The 15,572-nt window shown below is 50.1% G+C and overlaps 1 protein-coding gene across 1 annotated transcript; it reads right to left on the bottom strand.

Annotated features, from left to right (window-relative positions):
* Positions 1–1,026: 1,026 nt before the first annotated feature.
* Positions 1,027–8,883, bottom strand: RPE65 (retinoid isomerohydrolase RPE65). The gene is made up of 13 exons (XM_072867241.1): positions 8,799–8,883; positions 8,272–8,422; positions 7,574–7,681; positions 7,342–7,483; positions 6,520–6,667; positions 6,150–6,231; positions 5,609–5,741; positions 5,347–5,486; positions 4,589–4,718; positions 3,620–3,734; positions 3,420–3,514; positions 3,202–3,313; positions 1,027–1,739 (listed from the first exon to the last, which is right to left on the bottom strand). Exons 3-13 carry the CDS (start codon positions 7,648–7,650, stop codon positions 1,588–1,590), a joined length of 1,326 nt encoding a protein of 441 aa, XP_072723342.1. The 5' UTR covers positions 7,651–7,681; positions 8,272–8,422; positions 8,799–8,883; the 3' UTR covers positions 1,027–1,587.
* Between the last annotated feature and the right edge of the window lie 6,689 nt (positions 8,884–15,572).

The following is a 15,572-nucleotide window of genomic DNA, read 5'->3' as shown; positions in this document are numbered from 1 at the left end:
CCTTTGACACGGGTTCCCACCCATTCTCCTGGAGAAACTGGCTGCTCGTGGCTTGGACGGCTGTACTCTTCGCTGGGTAAAGAACTGGCTGGATGGCCAGGGCCAAAAAAAGTGGTGGTGGATGGAGTTAACTCCAGTTGGCGGCCGGTCACCAGTGGTGTTCCCCAGGGCTCTGTGTTGGGGCCAGTCCTGTTTAATGTCTTTATCAATGATCTGGATGAGGGGATCGAGTGCACCCTCAGTCAGTTTGCAGATGACACCAAGTTGTGCGGGAGCGTTGATCTGCTGGAGGGCAGGAAGGCTCTGCAGAGGGACCTGGACAGGCTGGATCGATGGGCCAAGGCCAATTGTGTGAGGTTCAACAGGGCTCAGTGCCGGGTCCTGCACTTGGGCCACAGCAACCCCATGCAACGCTGCAGGCTTGGGGAAGAGTGGCTGGAAAGCTGCCAGGCAGAGAAGGACCTGGGGGTGTTGGTCGACAGCCGGCTGAACATGAGCCAGCAGCGTGCCAAGGCGGCCAATGGCATCCTGGCTTGTATCAGAGATAGCATGGCCAGCAGGACGAGGGCAGTGATTGTGCCCCTGCACTGGGCACTGGTGAGGCCGCACCTCGAATGCTGTGTTCAGTGTTGGGCCCCTCACTCCAAGAGAGACCTTGAGGGGCTGGAGCGTGTCCAGAGAAGGGCAACGGAGCTGGGGAAGGGTCTGGAGCACAAGGCTGATGGGGAGCGGCTGGGGGACCTGGGGTTGTTCAGCCTGGAGAAAAGGAGGCTGAGGGGAGACCTCATCGCTCTCTACAGCTGCCTGAGAGGAGGGTGTAGAGAGGTGGGGTCGGTCTCTTCTCCCAGGTAACAAGCCATAGGACAAGAGGAAGTGGCCTCAAGTTGTGCCAGGGGAGGTTTAGATTGGCTGTTAGGAAAAATCTCTTCACCGAAAGGGTTGTCCAGCACTGGAACAGGCTGCCCAGGGAAGGGGTTGAGTCCCCATCCCTGGAGGTATTGCAAAGCCGTGTAGATGTGGTGCTGAGGGACATGGTGCAGTGGTGGGCTTGGCAGTGCCAGGTTAACGGTTGGACTGGATGATCTTAAAGGTCTTTTCCAACCTATACCATTCTGTGATTCTATAAAGGAATGACTATTAAATCAGTAATACTCCAGTATAGGCTAAACATTACCTCCTCTCAAGGCACGTAACAGAGCACAGAGACTGTTCTGCATAATGTTACCCTGGGTACAGGTTTGAGTTTACACTGTGCCGTTTCATGCATCTGTAATTCTGCCGCAGCTGCAAAGTTTCGTTTTGTGAAAACAGAAAACTCCTCCCCACCACCCCAGACTCGCGGTGTTGTAACTGTATGGTGTTTAGCACTGTACATCTTGAAATTGTGCCAAAGGGTGTGTTTGAAAAATAAGCTGGTTAAGTGTTGTGAAGAATCACGAACAAAACTGAAACGCTCAATCTTAATTAGGTAGCCTTACAAATACAATGTGATATTGAAGGAATTCTAGGTAATTTGAGTGCTTGTAAACGGAGACTGCACCTTTTCGGAGCTGGAAAAAACCTAACGCGACGTGTTGCAGGCAGCGGTCACGCTCTTTTGAAGAGTCCGTGGAAAGTCACGGGGATGTTCACCTCCACTTCAGCCCTGGCAACCTCGCTCATGTCTTTGGCGTTCAGGATCAGGAGGTAGGCGGGCTTCGGCCCCGCGCCCGGGCTGATCACGATGCTCAGCACGACCCCTGGTAAGCGAGAACAAGAAGCAGCGTGTCCCAGGCGGGCGCTGGCTCTGCCCTTCCCCTGGGCTGGCCAGGGTAGGAGCAGCCGCTCGCACCCAGGCCCCCAGCAAATCCCACTGTTATTGCACGGTCGTCAGTTCTGAAGTAGTCTGAGGTTATTTATTTACTTCTCTTGCTGTTTTGGGTTCTTGCCGTCATCACCTTGCCAGCCTGGGGTGCTGCGCACCGTAGCTCCTACAGCCTTCCTTCTTAAAACTGAAACATGTTTTTATTCTGAAAAGGAACTATGAAAAGCTGTCGCAGGGGCTGGCGACAAACATCACTTACTGGAGTATGTATCAAATTTGTCCATTAATTTTTTCAACATTATGAACTACTTTAAAAATTTATAAATTATAGTTCTGCTTCTGAGGTTTAATGGGACAAGATACCCATTTCTGGATCCTGGCATCCCTGTGTGGAGTGGATGGGCCGTCCTAGCTCTTAGGGCGGTGGTTCGTTTGTGTGCTCCGTGGGTCAGTCTCGGCAGGAGAACAGGGGAAGGGCCACGCACCGCAGTCCGTGACAGCATCGGACACAGCCTTGGGGGAGATGACGGAAACGTGAGCACGGAGCCCGCTGTTAACTCGGCTTTCGGAGAGTGCTTCTGCAGGGGCTTAAGCCCCAGGAAGCGAGAGAGACTTAAGCATATTCCTAAAATGCACGTTGTCTACTTCAGTTAAGGAAAGCTTTTAAGAACAAGCCTAAAACCTTTTCATTTCAGTGGGACTTAAGCCCCTGCATGAGCACGTTCCTGAACTGGGAACAGGTCATATGAAATTTCGCTCTGAAATATGAAACATTTTGGCTATGAAACACAAACCTCTCACTATAAACCAGTGAGAGCTGGCTCTTAAATTCAGCAGAGCCAAGACTTCTCCCAGCTTCACGTAGTCCTTTTTAGAGATGAGGGATTTGGGGAATAAGTGGTCACCCTCTCGGGCCGAGTGCTGCCTCTCGCCTCCAGCAGCAGGCACAGGGCCGGGGGTGGGCGAAGAGACGCGCGAGGGCTTGGCACGAGTACAGCGACGTGTCCCGAGTGACAAAGCCCGAATTCGCTCCGCTCCTGCACGAGGAGGATGGGTTAGGAATAGAAAACACGCTTGGTTTAGGAGAGGTTTAGTTTTACAAAGTTCTGCCCACTGGAATTCTTTAACTATTGCAATTCCTGATGGAGAAAGGCTAGGAAATGAGGACAACAACAGATCATCTAAACCTAGAGGTCTTTCTCCTCCTTTGTTTTCATTCTTTCCTTCATTTGAAGGAGCTTCCCACCAGCGCTGGAAGAAGGTGGGTCGTGTCTGGGAGCTGCCTGCGGGCTCTGCTCGTGCCCGCCTCTGGCACAGCCTTGCAGACAGCCCCCGGGGCCAGCAGACACAAGCTTTTCAAATCACCATGCCATCGACCAAAATAAAATCAGTATTACCGTCATCTTCCTCCAGGGCATCTGGATGGGAAACGAAGATCGGCTCCGACGGATACGAATCCGGCTCCTGCCACACCCAGGTCTCCTTTGTTTTAACATTCAGCTTACAAAGCTAAAGGTGGAAAAAACCAAAAACCCACGTCTCAGAAATGCTCTTTCTTGTCCTTAAACTGAAAGCTCATCGAAAAGACGTGCCTCACCCCTTCGTCGATAGTTACCCTGTCTGGGACAAAGTGATTCAGCCCCAGCCCATACGTATACGTGTAAGGTTTCCCACTGTATTTCTTGTAATTGATCTGTGGAAATTCAAAGGCTACAATAAAAAAAATACATATACGCATAAGGATTAGTGGGACGCGGAGTGAGGGCAGGGGGTACTCGCGTTGCCGCTGGCTGTGCTTCGGGGTCGTCACCTCACCGTGGCGCGGCCCTGAGAAAATAACTTCTGGCTCCAGCCAGATGGTCTCGTCGCTGCGCAGCGTTGCCGTAGCCGTCGTGTAGGGCAGGGTGACCAAGTTCTTGCCCGTGTCAGCCTGGGACAAAGAAAAATACCCGAGAGACGCGGAGAAACAGATTTCTTAGTCCATTTGCAGAGGTCCGTTGCAAACGGCATTGAACAGTGAAGGCAGCGATGCACGGCAGAGCCGCATCAAGCTGCAGAACTGCGATACGCTCGGCGACGGCTGCTTCTCCCATTTCCTGAGTTAGCAGCAAGAGTGCCTGTTGCTAAAACCAGCCTGTCTGCCAGCCTTCCCTGGGCTCATAAACACAGGCATAACTTTTTCCCCCCTCCTTAAGACATTCAGCGGTTTTAATTAAGCACTGCCACGTGGGGTTGCACTTTTTGCCTGATGGGCAACGCGAGCAGGGGTGCCTGTGAGCTCTGCAGCTCCGCAAGCAGCTCGGCTGACCTGCGTCCCCCCGGCAGCCCTCGGCCCACCCGCCGGTGACCACGAGTGGGGCTGCTGGAAAAAAACCCAGCGATTGCAAGCCAGCGGGCTTTGCACCAGGCTGGCTGCTTGATGGACCTCACACCGTGAGCTGGGGCTGGAGGATTTAACTACACGTGCTCGGGCTGTGGCTGCTCCCTTCTCCACTCCCGGCAGCGGCACGCTCTGGGATTAACTGCTGCCCCACAGTCTCTGCTTTGAACAGCAACGTATGGGAAATAAACAGAATAATGTTGATCAGCTAAAGAAAATAAAAACTTTCTCTGAAGACCCATACTTTAAGTTCGCTCCCCCACCTTAAGATATTTAATTTGAATTAAAAGGGGTCAGGCAGAGCACTAGCGATGCTCGGCCGTGAGCCCTGCAAGGGAGTGGTGCGGACACCGGCATCTCCGAGCCCCGCCGGCAGCTGCAGCGGCACGGAGCCACGCCGGTACCTTGTCGATGTGCAGGGGCAGCACGTATCTGCGGGCTTCGGGCTGCGGGGCTTTCTCTGCCTGTCGCTTCACTTCGTCCCAGTTTGCTCGTAAGTTGGCTAAGTAGAGGTAATTGTAAACAAACTCGAACCTGCGCAAAAACGGGATCAGAGACGGAAACAAAGATGTCATTTGCAAGTGAGAGGGTTCAAATGCAGCTGTTTTTTCCTAAAATTCAATGGAGTAAGGCGAGTCCTGGTCCAGCTCCTTGGCGGAAGCGAGCTGTGCGTGCACACCACTTCCCCTGCGAGGAAAACCCGGCAGCTGCTGGTTTTCGCCCCGAGCGCCCTGCGGCAGCGGCCAGGACCACCTCAACCCAGGGTGTCCTGGCTGCGCAGCCAACACGGGGCTGGGCGTCACCGTTTCGGTGCCACGTTTCTCTGCGTTAACACGAAAAGCAGCATTCAAACCTCAACCGCATCCTGCTCATTGCAGCCCCAGGAGCCCAAAGAGCATCGGCCCTTGGGTAGCCACTAGCATTTATTAAAGGCAAAAGAGGTCTTGGAGAATGAGCTTCCACCAGGCTCTCTGCACCTCTGGGTAACTTCCACGCTGCGTAGTCTGTGTGTCGCCACGCGTGAATATTTAGGTGGGTTGGAGGGAGCCGGTGCCATTCCGACGGGGAAGGGCGGTGCCGGCGCAGGGACCAGCCCGGCAGGGGAGGCGCGGTGCCGCAGGGACCCTCAGCCGCCTCCAGGCTCGGCACCGCCAAGACTCACCCCTTCCAGGTGCAGAGGTCGACGATCAGAAATCCGTTATCTTCGTAGGTGTTGATGTGATGGAAAAGGTTGAAGGCTGAGGTGCGGTATTTGATGTTGAGGAGCCTGCCTTTCTTTTTCTCTGCCACGTGAAGCCAGACCTGAAAAGCAAGCAGCTGCTTGGTGTAGGCTCAGAGAAATGAAGGTGAAACTGCTACGATGGGCCTCCCGGGCCGGGGCTGGCTGCCCAGTACAGCCCAGTTTGGTACAACCCACCGCTTACCCCCATGGTTTCGTTGGACTCGAAGCAGTCCATGTAGTTGGCTCCCCAAAGGCTCCAGGAGGAGAGGAACTTGAGGAGGTTGATTTTCACCGGTGTTTCAACAAACACTATGTAGTTTGAGGTCAGCCCAAAGCTGTTTGGAAACGTACAGGGAACACATCAAGCTCGCTGTAGTTAATTTGGACAAAAACCATGGAGCAGTTTGTCTTAAGCACTGAATATAGCAACGCAGATCATCGCTTAAAATGACAGGAATATAAACAGGTGATTTACCAAAATCAGGATAATTTTAGTTGCTGATTACGTGCGAGAACAAGGCCCGCGTGCCAATTCTGTAGAGCATGCAATGCCAGCGACGCTGTACGTGCGTACCCCGCCTTTGCGTGCTTGCAGAAATGAAAGGGGACTCTCTCTGTCCGCTCTCACTGCTGCCGGGCTGGGGGAACACCGGGGGAACGCCGGGGGAACACGGCACCCGCGAGCGGCATCCCTCTTTTCAGCCGACCGGCGCTGTCGGGCTGCTGACCCCACGAAACGGTACCTGTGAACGTAAGAGGGCTTGAACCTGTCGCTGCAAGGGAACTGCACCACCACCTCCGACTTGTTCATCGGGTCTTCCTTGTCTGGAACAGGACAGTCGAGGGGTTACGGAGGGTTTCACCCATCCTTGCTTAGTCTGTATTTGTAGAGTTTACCCAGCAAGTTTCTGCCTTTAACGCAAAGGCAGTTCATGATTTAGAAACCACATAAATAATTGTTTTAAAGAGAGCATTTCTGTTACTTAAAAAAGCTAATAAAAACTAAAGAAGATTTTTAAAAAGTAACTTGATGATGAAACTCAGTTGAAGGATAAAACCAACGATTTATGGGACAAGATTTTCTTGGTTCTCTCAGAGGTGGGATTAACTGACCTGCCTGAAGCGGAGGAATCCGTATGATGTTATAGGCGAGCGCAAAGTTTTTTCCAAAGCAATTGCCGATGTTGTAAACCGTCCCGTCGTTTTCAACGTGGGGATGAGCCGTTGCCCCGTTGACGGACACGTATTTGCAGAGATCCACCTGGAAAAGATGATGCAGAAAGTCAGGAGCTTTCCTGGCAGGAGATGGAAAGTCACCAGCTCTGCAAGGCGTCGCAGGTCAACACGGCATGGAAAGTTCTTCTCTAAGCCCAAATCGCCGTCTGTTCTGTGAAAAGGAGAAGAGCAAAGCCAAGCAATTTGAGACGGTCAACCATCTGAGACGGTCAGACGGTTACAGGGAGAGGTTCGGGATCCTGGGGTCCAAAAGGGAAGGCTCCACAGGCTGGACATTGGCAACGCAGCAAAGGAAAACATGCAAACGCGCATTCTGCGTGACATGCAGCTCTGCAGGCTGAACGTTGCTCGGCTCCGATGTAAACGAAGGCAGCAGCAAAGCTCTGGTAGGAGCCCTCCAGTTACGGCCCCCTTTGGCCAGGCTGCCATGTCGCTCCAGTTTGCAAACCCCAACCCAAACACGAGGACACGGACCACGGACCCCATCGCCTCCTAATTAAACGTTACTCAGAGCAGCGGCAGCGCATTCATTTACAAGCTCGTTCCGACTCTGCTCTCATTAACCCCCACAAGCTGGCTTCGTTTCTGCGTCATCTCCCTGACAAACCCCAACTCTTGCCTTGTTGTAAGGGACTCATTAAACATTTTCATTTTAGTTTTACTCCTCCGCGTATTTAGAAGCACAGTACAAAGACCCACCTGCTTAATTGTCTCCAATGTATCCGGGTTAATTTTGGTTATAAAGTTGGTCTCGGTACAGGCATAGTAATCTTCGCCAACAGGGTAGACGTTAACGAGAGCATTATCAGTGACCTCCACACCTTTGAAGTACGAAAAAAACCTGAGCAGAGAAAACGGACAGGCAGTCAGGGGCTACTCGGAAGCGGGAGCACCGTAGGACATTGCTGCAACGTCTACAACCCCGAGGTACCTGGAAAAGATGTTCTTGCACGGGTCTGGGTACGCGTAGGTGCCAAATTCTGTTATCACGATCCTTTTCTCGGTCATCGCTCTCACGTAAGCATCAGTCCTGACAAACCTGGGGAGGGCGAGGAGGCACGTTACAGGTACAGCCATACTACCGCAGCGGGTACGCAATTAAAATACGAAATCTTCTTGCGATGAGCCTCATGAGACCTCCGAAAGCTGCAGGTCCCCGCAGCCCGACATCGCATCTGGAGCACGTGGGGTCCAGCAGCCACCCCCCACCGCGGCACTGGAAGGGATGGCCGGCAGAGAGCTGAAGCTGGTGGGAAACACAGCGCTTTGTCTAAATGTTCCGCACCGAACACCTGAAAGCCGATAGCTCGGCAGCTTCTAACTGAAAACACATTTCATTTTTCAGAGATGTTGTAATTCTGTCGCTGGCTGCAGCGACATCCAGCCCTCCCTCCTCTCCCAGATGTTTTGTAGTCCATACAAAAAGTTGCATTTCTGCTAACTATGAGTAAGTTTCAGTTATTTTCAGCTGCCTTTCGTGATCTCACCGTTAGAGCTCTTCCAATAACCGCATGGACTTGAAATAACCGGCACCTCCCACGTGCTGGGCAGCAGAGCCCGTCCCCGGCACTTACAGTCGAGCAAATGCTTTGTTATTTATTTTTTTTTGCTTGGAAAATTGCCACGTACCTTCGGTGATAGGTGACGTGCCCCTCCTTGAAGTCGAACTTGTGGAGGAGCGCCTGGCCATCAAAGAGGTGATAGAAGGGCTCGGCACCCACCTCGAACAAGCCGGGACCACATCTCAGGAGGCTTCCTCGCAGCCAGGTGGGAATCCTGCCTGCGGAAGGTGCAGCGTCGGTATGTGCACAGCCCACGGCAAATCAGACCAAGTCATTTTTATTGTGTCAACAAAAAGAACAAAACTTCAAACTATTTTTTTAAAATGTTTATTATACTTGGTTTTTAAACGTGCACGAGCTCTTTAAACCATGCCGTTTTCTTCACCTACGCACCTACTGTAGGCCAAGACGTTCAGTATTGAAACGTCTAAAGATGCCCCATCCAATCTGTCCTTCCTCTACCCCAAAACGCACCAGCCCTGCCAGGTCCTTTACCTCCGCCCCTGTGCTCCAGCCCTTGCAGAGCCTCCGAGCTCTGGTGGCCCACAAGAGAACACAAGCGGGGCAGGAGGAGCTCAGGGAGCCCACACCAACCTGTGACATGGGCGGTCACCGGAGAGGACAGCTCCTCCACGGTCTCAAAGAGCTTCTTGTAGCCTCCAGCAGGATGCTCGACTCTGAAAGGGCCAGCAGACCTGGGGTTAGCCCAGTTTTGGGACAGTTTTGGACCCCCCTCCCTCCCCAAGGCGGGGGGTTTGTTTCTGGATGGACTGATCTGCGACTTGCAAATAACTTGAGAGATCAGGAGGGAGAAGCACCAGCCTTCGTGGGAAAGGCTCCAAGGGCTCTGACCAGCTACTGCAGCTGCCTGCGAACCCGCCTGGACCCCGAGCACACGTGGAGGAACGGGGAATACCGACGGGACAGCCCGTGCCGCAGCCCTGCAGCAAACACCCTCACCCAGCAGACAAGTTCAGGATAACCTGAATCATCAGGAAGCAAAATCCAACGTGTAGCTCCCAGGTCTTGGACGAGCATTTTTTTTTTTTTCCTTTTTTCTTTGAGCAAAGTGTACTTGAGCTGAGAATTATTTGTTCGGTTCCGATTTTGGTCTACTGCAGAGCCCACGGAGACACACCAGACGCAGGCTGTGCGGGGCACTGTCCTTCCCCTCCAAAGCACGGACCACCCTCTGGTACTCGGGGCTGAGCCTGTCCTCCCGCACCAGAATCACGGCGCTGCATGGGATGTACCAGCAGAGACCCCCACGCCGAGAACCCCCCTTCCTCCCCGCTCCGGACTGCGCTGACCCCCAGCCTCACAGCAACCCCCAGCCCACGCCGCACTGCCATGGCCATCGGTGAGTTGCTCCTGCAGAGGAAAGCCCGCAGGAATACTCACTGGCTGTACATTTTCTCCCCGACGAAGGACCTGAGCCTCCGGCAGCCGAGCGCGCAGTGAGAGCCGTGCGCTGGGTATTTATGGGGCGCCGAGCCCTGCCGAGGGGAGCCCTGCTCCCGAAACCGCCCCCGCCAATGAGCGCACCCCGGGAACAGAGCGGGCTTTCACCACCAAAATCCTCCCCGGGCTTTGAGAGGTTTTGTCTTGCCGTTCACACAAAAAAGGGCTTTGAATGTTTTCCTGAGACCTAAATTCTTCCCAAGCAGAAGTGATTACAAAGAAAAAAAAACAAGGAAAAAAAAAACAAACCAGAAAGGACTGAAGCGGAGCGTGCTGGAGTCGTGCCGGGTGACATGCCGGGCGCTTGGCACGGCCGCTCGGCTCTTCACCGGTGGGCACAACGCCGGCCCTGTGCCACAGGGAGACCTTCCCAGCTCCAACACAGACCGAGGGCAGCAAGAAACCGCTCCTTCCTGCAAAACCATCTCCACCCCGTGTAACAGAGCTCTCCTCTGCCCCTGCCCGCCTGCAGAGCGAGGATCAGTGCTCCACCTAGAACGACATGACATTAGAGATACTAAGAAATAAGATGTCAGCGTCAAATATTATCATTCCCACCTCCCGCACGCATCAGCCACCAGCTTTTTCCCCCGTCCTGGGCTTCTGTGGCAGACGGTCTTTGGAAGCTTCAGCACGTTGGTACGAGTACAGCAAGACTAAACCACTACCCGCCAGCCAGGAGGGCATCAGGGAGCATCGTCGCCCGTGATGGCTGCTCTTACTGTCGCTGGACATCGCTGTCTGCCTGCAGCCATCGTTTCCCCTCTGCTCCCCTTGCTTTACTTCAGCGTGTTTCAGTACGGTGGCATGTGCCAGCAGCCATAGTTGCTGCATAAGGCAGATTTCTTAAGTCTAATGCACGTAAGGCAGTATTTTTACACGGGGTGTTAACAGCCCTACACACTCAAAAAGATGTCAAACTTGAGCATCGTTTGTTTTATACGCAGCACAGCAGTCGCTGTCAGAGACAGCCCGAAGATCGCTTTAAACCCCCCCCCCCAGTGAGAGTAGACGTTTATGAAAACAACGGTGCTGTAAGGAGTAATTGCAAAGATTAATGAGATTAGAAAGATTACTGCTCTCCCCGCCATGGGTAGCCCATGGTACAGGATGGAGACATTTCATAACACCATGTACCTTCGGGCACTCCTCCCATACAAACCGAAGCGATCAAAACAGTGGTGAAAGGAGAAAATTAGATGTTAAACAGCCCCCGTGTTAGATCTGCTACTACAACTATTAAGTGAAAAGTTAGCTTCTTTCTCTTGTGCTTTTTTTTCTTTCTTTCTTCTCTTTACAAGATAGACTATGTCCTTTTGGACTGGGGGTTCATCTAAGGCTTCTAACCAAAACCCAAGGTACTCAGTTGAGCCTTCATGAGCTCTTTGAGGCCTTGCATTAACCCTTCATATTAAACCACCTTAATTATATGGTAATTTGTCTGCGGAAGCACCCTAGCAATAAACATATTCAATATAAACTTCAGTGCAAACTCAAGGCCTCTTATCAGTACAAATAACACGGAGATTTTTAATTAACCCCAGGATAAGGACTCAAAACAGTGTCCTCATCTTTGATGTCATGAAAATTCAGCATTTCCATGGTGACAGCGTCTTCCCAGGCCCCGTCCTCCTCCAGTGGCTCAGGAGGCAGAGATCCAAAAACATCCCTGGCCCCACACACCAGCAGCCAAGTTTTCCTCCTTCGGCACCTTAGCAGCACCAAGCACGATCCAGCCCTGCGGACTTGGCGGCAGCGGTTAGAAGGAGAACGTCCACCACAGACAGCCTCTGCCCAGCCCCTGCGGCTCTCCCTTTTCTGGGGAGCCCTCCCCAGAGCCACGGCCAGAAGCGATGAGCTGCTCACAGCCAGCTGCGGTCTTGATGCTTTAGACTGGTATGGGAAGATAAAATTCTAAGAACACTCTGGTATTACGCTTTGTGCTGTGGAGCTTGGAGGTGTTCGAGACTCAACAGTGCTCCCAGTAACCCGATTTAATTAGATCTGTTTTAAACAGGGTTTGGATGAAATGACTTCTGAAGGTCCCTTCCCACCACAACTATGGTCCTGTGATGTTCAGTCTTCCCCCCCCCCCTTAAAGTATTAATTTTGTCACTTCTGTCTGCCGCCCACACGCAGTTAAATTTGGAGTACACAGTTGCATCATGACTCAACGCTGACATCAACATTTTATCCACGTCACCTCCTGGCTGTTTGCTACCAGTTGCTTTCTTGGAATCACCAGGTGCCACTGCACACCAGCCAGCGCCAGACCAGGCAACTCGTCTGGTTTGACACCAAGAACAGCGTAAGACAGCACATAACCTACCAACACATTACAAAACGGTTCTTCCTTTCAACAAATACAACTACGAAGAAGTTATTTGCACTAATTAGCAAAAAAAGTGCTGCTAAGCACAAGCAGCAGCATCTCATCCTGCCTTTCTGTGCAGGAAAGGGAGGCAATAAATTTATTTACCTCCGATTGCCAGCAGACCAGGTGGTATTGCAGATGGCAATCGCAAATAATAGCTCTAAAACACTTAAGCGAAAGAGAAGAGTTCTGGATCTGTGTGTGCAAAGCAGTCAGTACATATTCAAAACCCGAATAGCCTTCTGTGACTGCACCTGAACCGGCTGCGTGCTGAGTGAACAGCTTCTGATTTGCCCCAAGACTGTGTTTATGAGAGCGAACCAGAGCTGGAAATTACATCTCTGCTGAACGTGTTTTTAAATAACTGTAGTCCTTTTCAAGTGAACTAAAATACTAAAACCAAAATAAGGGTTTTTTAAAAAAAAGAAGTGTGAACAGTTTCTATGAGCTTGATTCTCGCATAATAGAAGTTAAAAAGCCACAGTGCATGCAGTCTTTTATAAGTGAGAGACTGGAAATTGTGAACCAGCCCCTAAGCCCCTCGCCCGCCCCACCGCCTCAGAGCAGAGCGAGGGAGCAAAGCCCAGTAAAGCCGTTCCCTAAGCCCCCAGCGCCGAATCCTCACCAGCCACGAGGTTCAGTGCTAGACCACGACAGCATTGTCTCCTCTCGAGTCAGTGTAAAACAACCATGAATCCTTCCTGCAGTGCCAGCTGTCAGAACAAAGCTGTACTTCGGGGACCGGGCAATTCTGCTACGCCATGCTGTACACAACCAGTGGATTACAGGCAACTGCGAATTCACTTTGGATGAACCGCTCCCCATACAGAATTGTAGTTTTTGCAATATGAAAAAATCATAAAAAGCTTCCAGTAAAAAAAATTTCACTCAAGAGAAAGTGATAGCTCAAAGGAAGGTTTAGATTAAAATTAGATTTGTATCTGTCATTCATTTGGAATGTTTTAATTGTCCCATAGCTAGTCGATTTGTCTATTTATCCACATTTTTGTTAAACTCTGTCAAAACCTTAGAAGGAAACATTAAATAACATCGATTAAGAACTCTGAATAATGAGGGCAGTCCTTTGAAAGCTAAATCCTAAAGAAATGTGAGCTTCTCGCCTAGTAAGTTGCTTAACTGGAACACATAAATAAATAAAGCATTTACGCAACACTTAACAGGTTGAGAAAAATTAGAAGCAAGTTTAGGCAGGTACCGGATTTTTCAAGGTAGTTGACTACAGGCATTACAAAGGATGAACATCTGACACCTATTATGCAAGCATGAAGTTATCTACAGGACATCGGAGCATTACTAATGCTGGCTAAAACTGGGCTAAATCTTGGTTTCTCATTTACAAAGCCTTCCTTCTTGTAAGGAAAAGAGCAAAATGATATATTGCAAAATAGGTATCGTGCCAGATATATCCCAGTTATCAGAAAGAAAATTTCTGCACCAATCCCCCACCCCTGTAAGCTAACTTAAGACTAATTTGGTATATGTATAGTTGTACATATACATACACAATTGAGTGTCAGACACAGAACAGAAAGGTGGTTTTGCCTCATTTTTTCCAGGGAGGAGAGAAAAACCTGAAAGAACTGAAGTGCAGTCTCATGGTTGCAGACCACGGCAGTTACATACTAAGATGTCAAATATAAAAGTGACAATCCTCAACCAAGACCCTCATTTGTAACACCAAAGTATCTGACACAGCGAATGAACTTGTACAAGACTACTATGGAGCCTCCTCATGAGATGCAAAAACCCTCCCAAACCAGGTAAAGAGATGAGTAATTGAGATTTGCTTTAATTTTGATGACTGGTTTTATGACAGTTACTGAAAGAGTCTGCATGTGCAGGCACAACGACAATTCAGTTTCTTGTCCTAGGCACGGGCAGGACATGACAAAGCAAAATGGGTATGCCTGCGCTGCCCAGCTCAGAACCGTGTAAGATAACCGAACAAGGTAACAGACAACCAAACAGCTCACACAAAGGAAAAGCACTCATCTCTAAAATAGCCCATTCTATAAAGCACAAGAGTGCTTCACAAAAAAACCCTAAAGGGAAGACAAAGGTGGACTTCAAACATACCTTCTCCTGCAGTCCAACGCTTCCAGTGCATCCTTTCCATTTTTCTGCAAATACAGCCAAAATAAGCAGATAGTTTAAGATTTATCTAGAAACAACATTACAACTGAGATGCAACATGGACAAATTCCTCACAACAAAAAGCAACTTCGACACCGTTCCAAATGCAGAACGGTTTCAGTGTGTGGCACGTTATTGATTGCGATATCATGAGCTTAAAGAAACCTTTAACTGAAGAGCAGCGTGAAAGTATTATGCAGCGAGAAGTCCACCTGAATATCAGCTTAGGTTATGCGAGGGAGAGGTCACAGCTTGGACTGTGGGCCCGACAACCAAGTCGCCCGACAAATCTGAGCAGCTCAAGCACAGCAACATGCAAACAGCTAACATTCATGGCCCTGAGCTGCACGTATATGGCTCATAAAACCCAGTGCAACTAACGCTTACATAAAGACGACATACGTTGTTCCTTACTGGTAAGGAATAGTTTTGGCACAGTATTGGAATATACAGAAAAAATACTGGATATTAACAGGAGAATTTACAGAAATTGTATTTTAACATGGTGGCCTCGTTCCCTCCAGGGACCTTTAGCTGCCTTATATCAAAGTAGTTCGCCTGCATTACTTATCAACCAATCTCCCCGCTTTCTAACCGCCCACAGATGCAGCTACACCCTTACCAGCACTGTTTCTAACCCCCGTTGTCACGTTCTCCTCTCCTGGACTGAGATGACAAGGTGATGAGCGCTGTGTTCAGACTGAGAGGCAGATCCATTAGTGCTCCTACTTGCAGGACACGCTCTGTGAAAACCTTATCATACACGTAACTTGAAATCATTCCAGTACATAATGGTCCCGTTCCCAGATTACCAGCAGCAATATCCATAGGTCTCATGGCAGAGCTCGTGCTTGGCATGTCAGCTGACTGAGGTACAAACCCTATCTTTCCAAAATGACAATACTTTTAATATAAACAATGTTTCACTGAATCCTTAAAAGTTCATCCATCTTTTTGCTACACCACACGATTTTTACCCTATTAAGAGGAAAGGGATTTTTTTTTTTTCCCCCATCAAGTCTTATTTAAAATTCCCTTGACTGCCCAGGCTTTACCCCTGCATGCTATCAGTGTCTGTTTGGGAGAGCAAACAAAAGGATTTCAGGCTGCTTTTTTGATGGATACAAATATGGGGGGGAAAAAAAGCATCCCTTTCTCTCCAAGCCCAGCACTGAACACTAACATCATTCACCACTTGCGATTTTTTAGTTTTTTGCCTGGAGCATATCTGTCTAAATATTAAGCTGGGACCTCCTTTATGAAAACACCGACTTTGAATTGTTCCCTCACAGAAATACTCATGCAGATTTATATTCTTGTGGGGAGCCTGGGCCCCAATCAGAATTAATAAGCAAACCCCTAACTCTGGAAACAAAAAT

This window comes from Ciconia boyciana, chromosome 7 (genome assembly GCF_034638445.1).
Source record: "Ciconia boyciana chromosome 7, ASM3463844v1, whole genome shotgun sequence".
NCBI classification, from domain to species: Eukaryota; Metazoa; Chordata; class Aves; order Ciconiiformes; family Ciconiidae; genus Ciconia; species Ciconia boyciana.
This window is presented reverse-complemented; position numbering and strand designations above follow the sequence as displayed.

Excerpts from the sequence above, each read along its gene's own strand:
- RPE65 (XM_072867241.1), bottom strand. The coding sequence starts at position 7,650 with ATGACCGAGAAAAGGATCGTGATAACAGAATTTGGCACCTACGCGTAC. Across the intron at positions 5,742-6,149 it reads AAGCCCTCTTACGTTCACAG|CTTTGGGCTGACCTCAAACT; the intron begins GTACCGTTTCGT and ends GTTTCCAAACAG. Across the intron at positions 3,735-4,588 it reads TGCCCCTGCACATCGACAAG|GCTGACACGGGCAAGAACTT; the intron begins GTACCGGCGTGG and ends TCTTTGTCCCAG.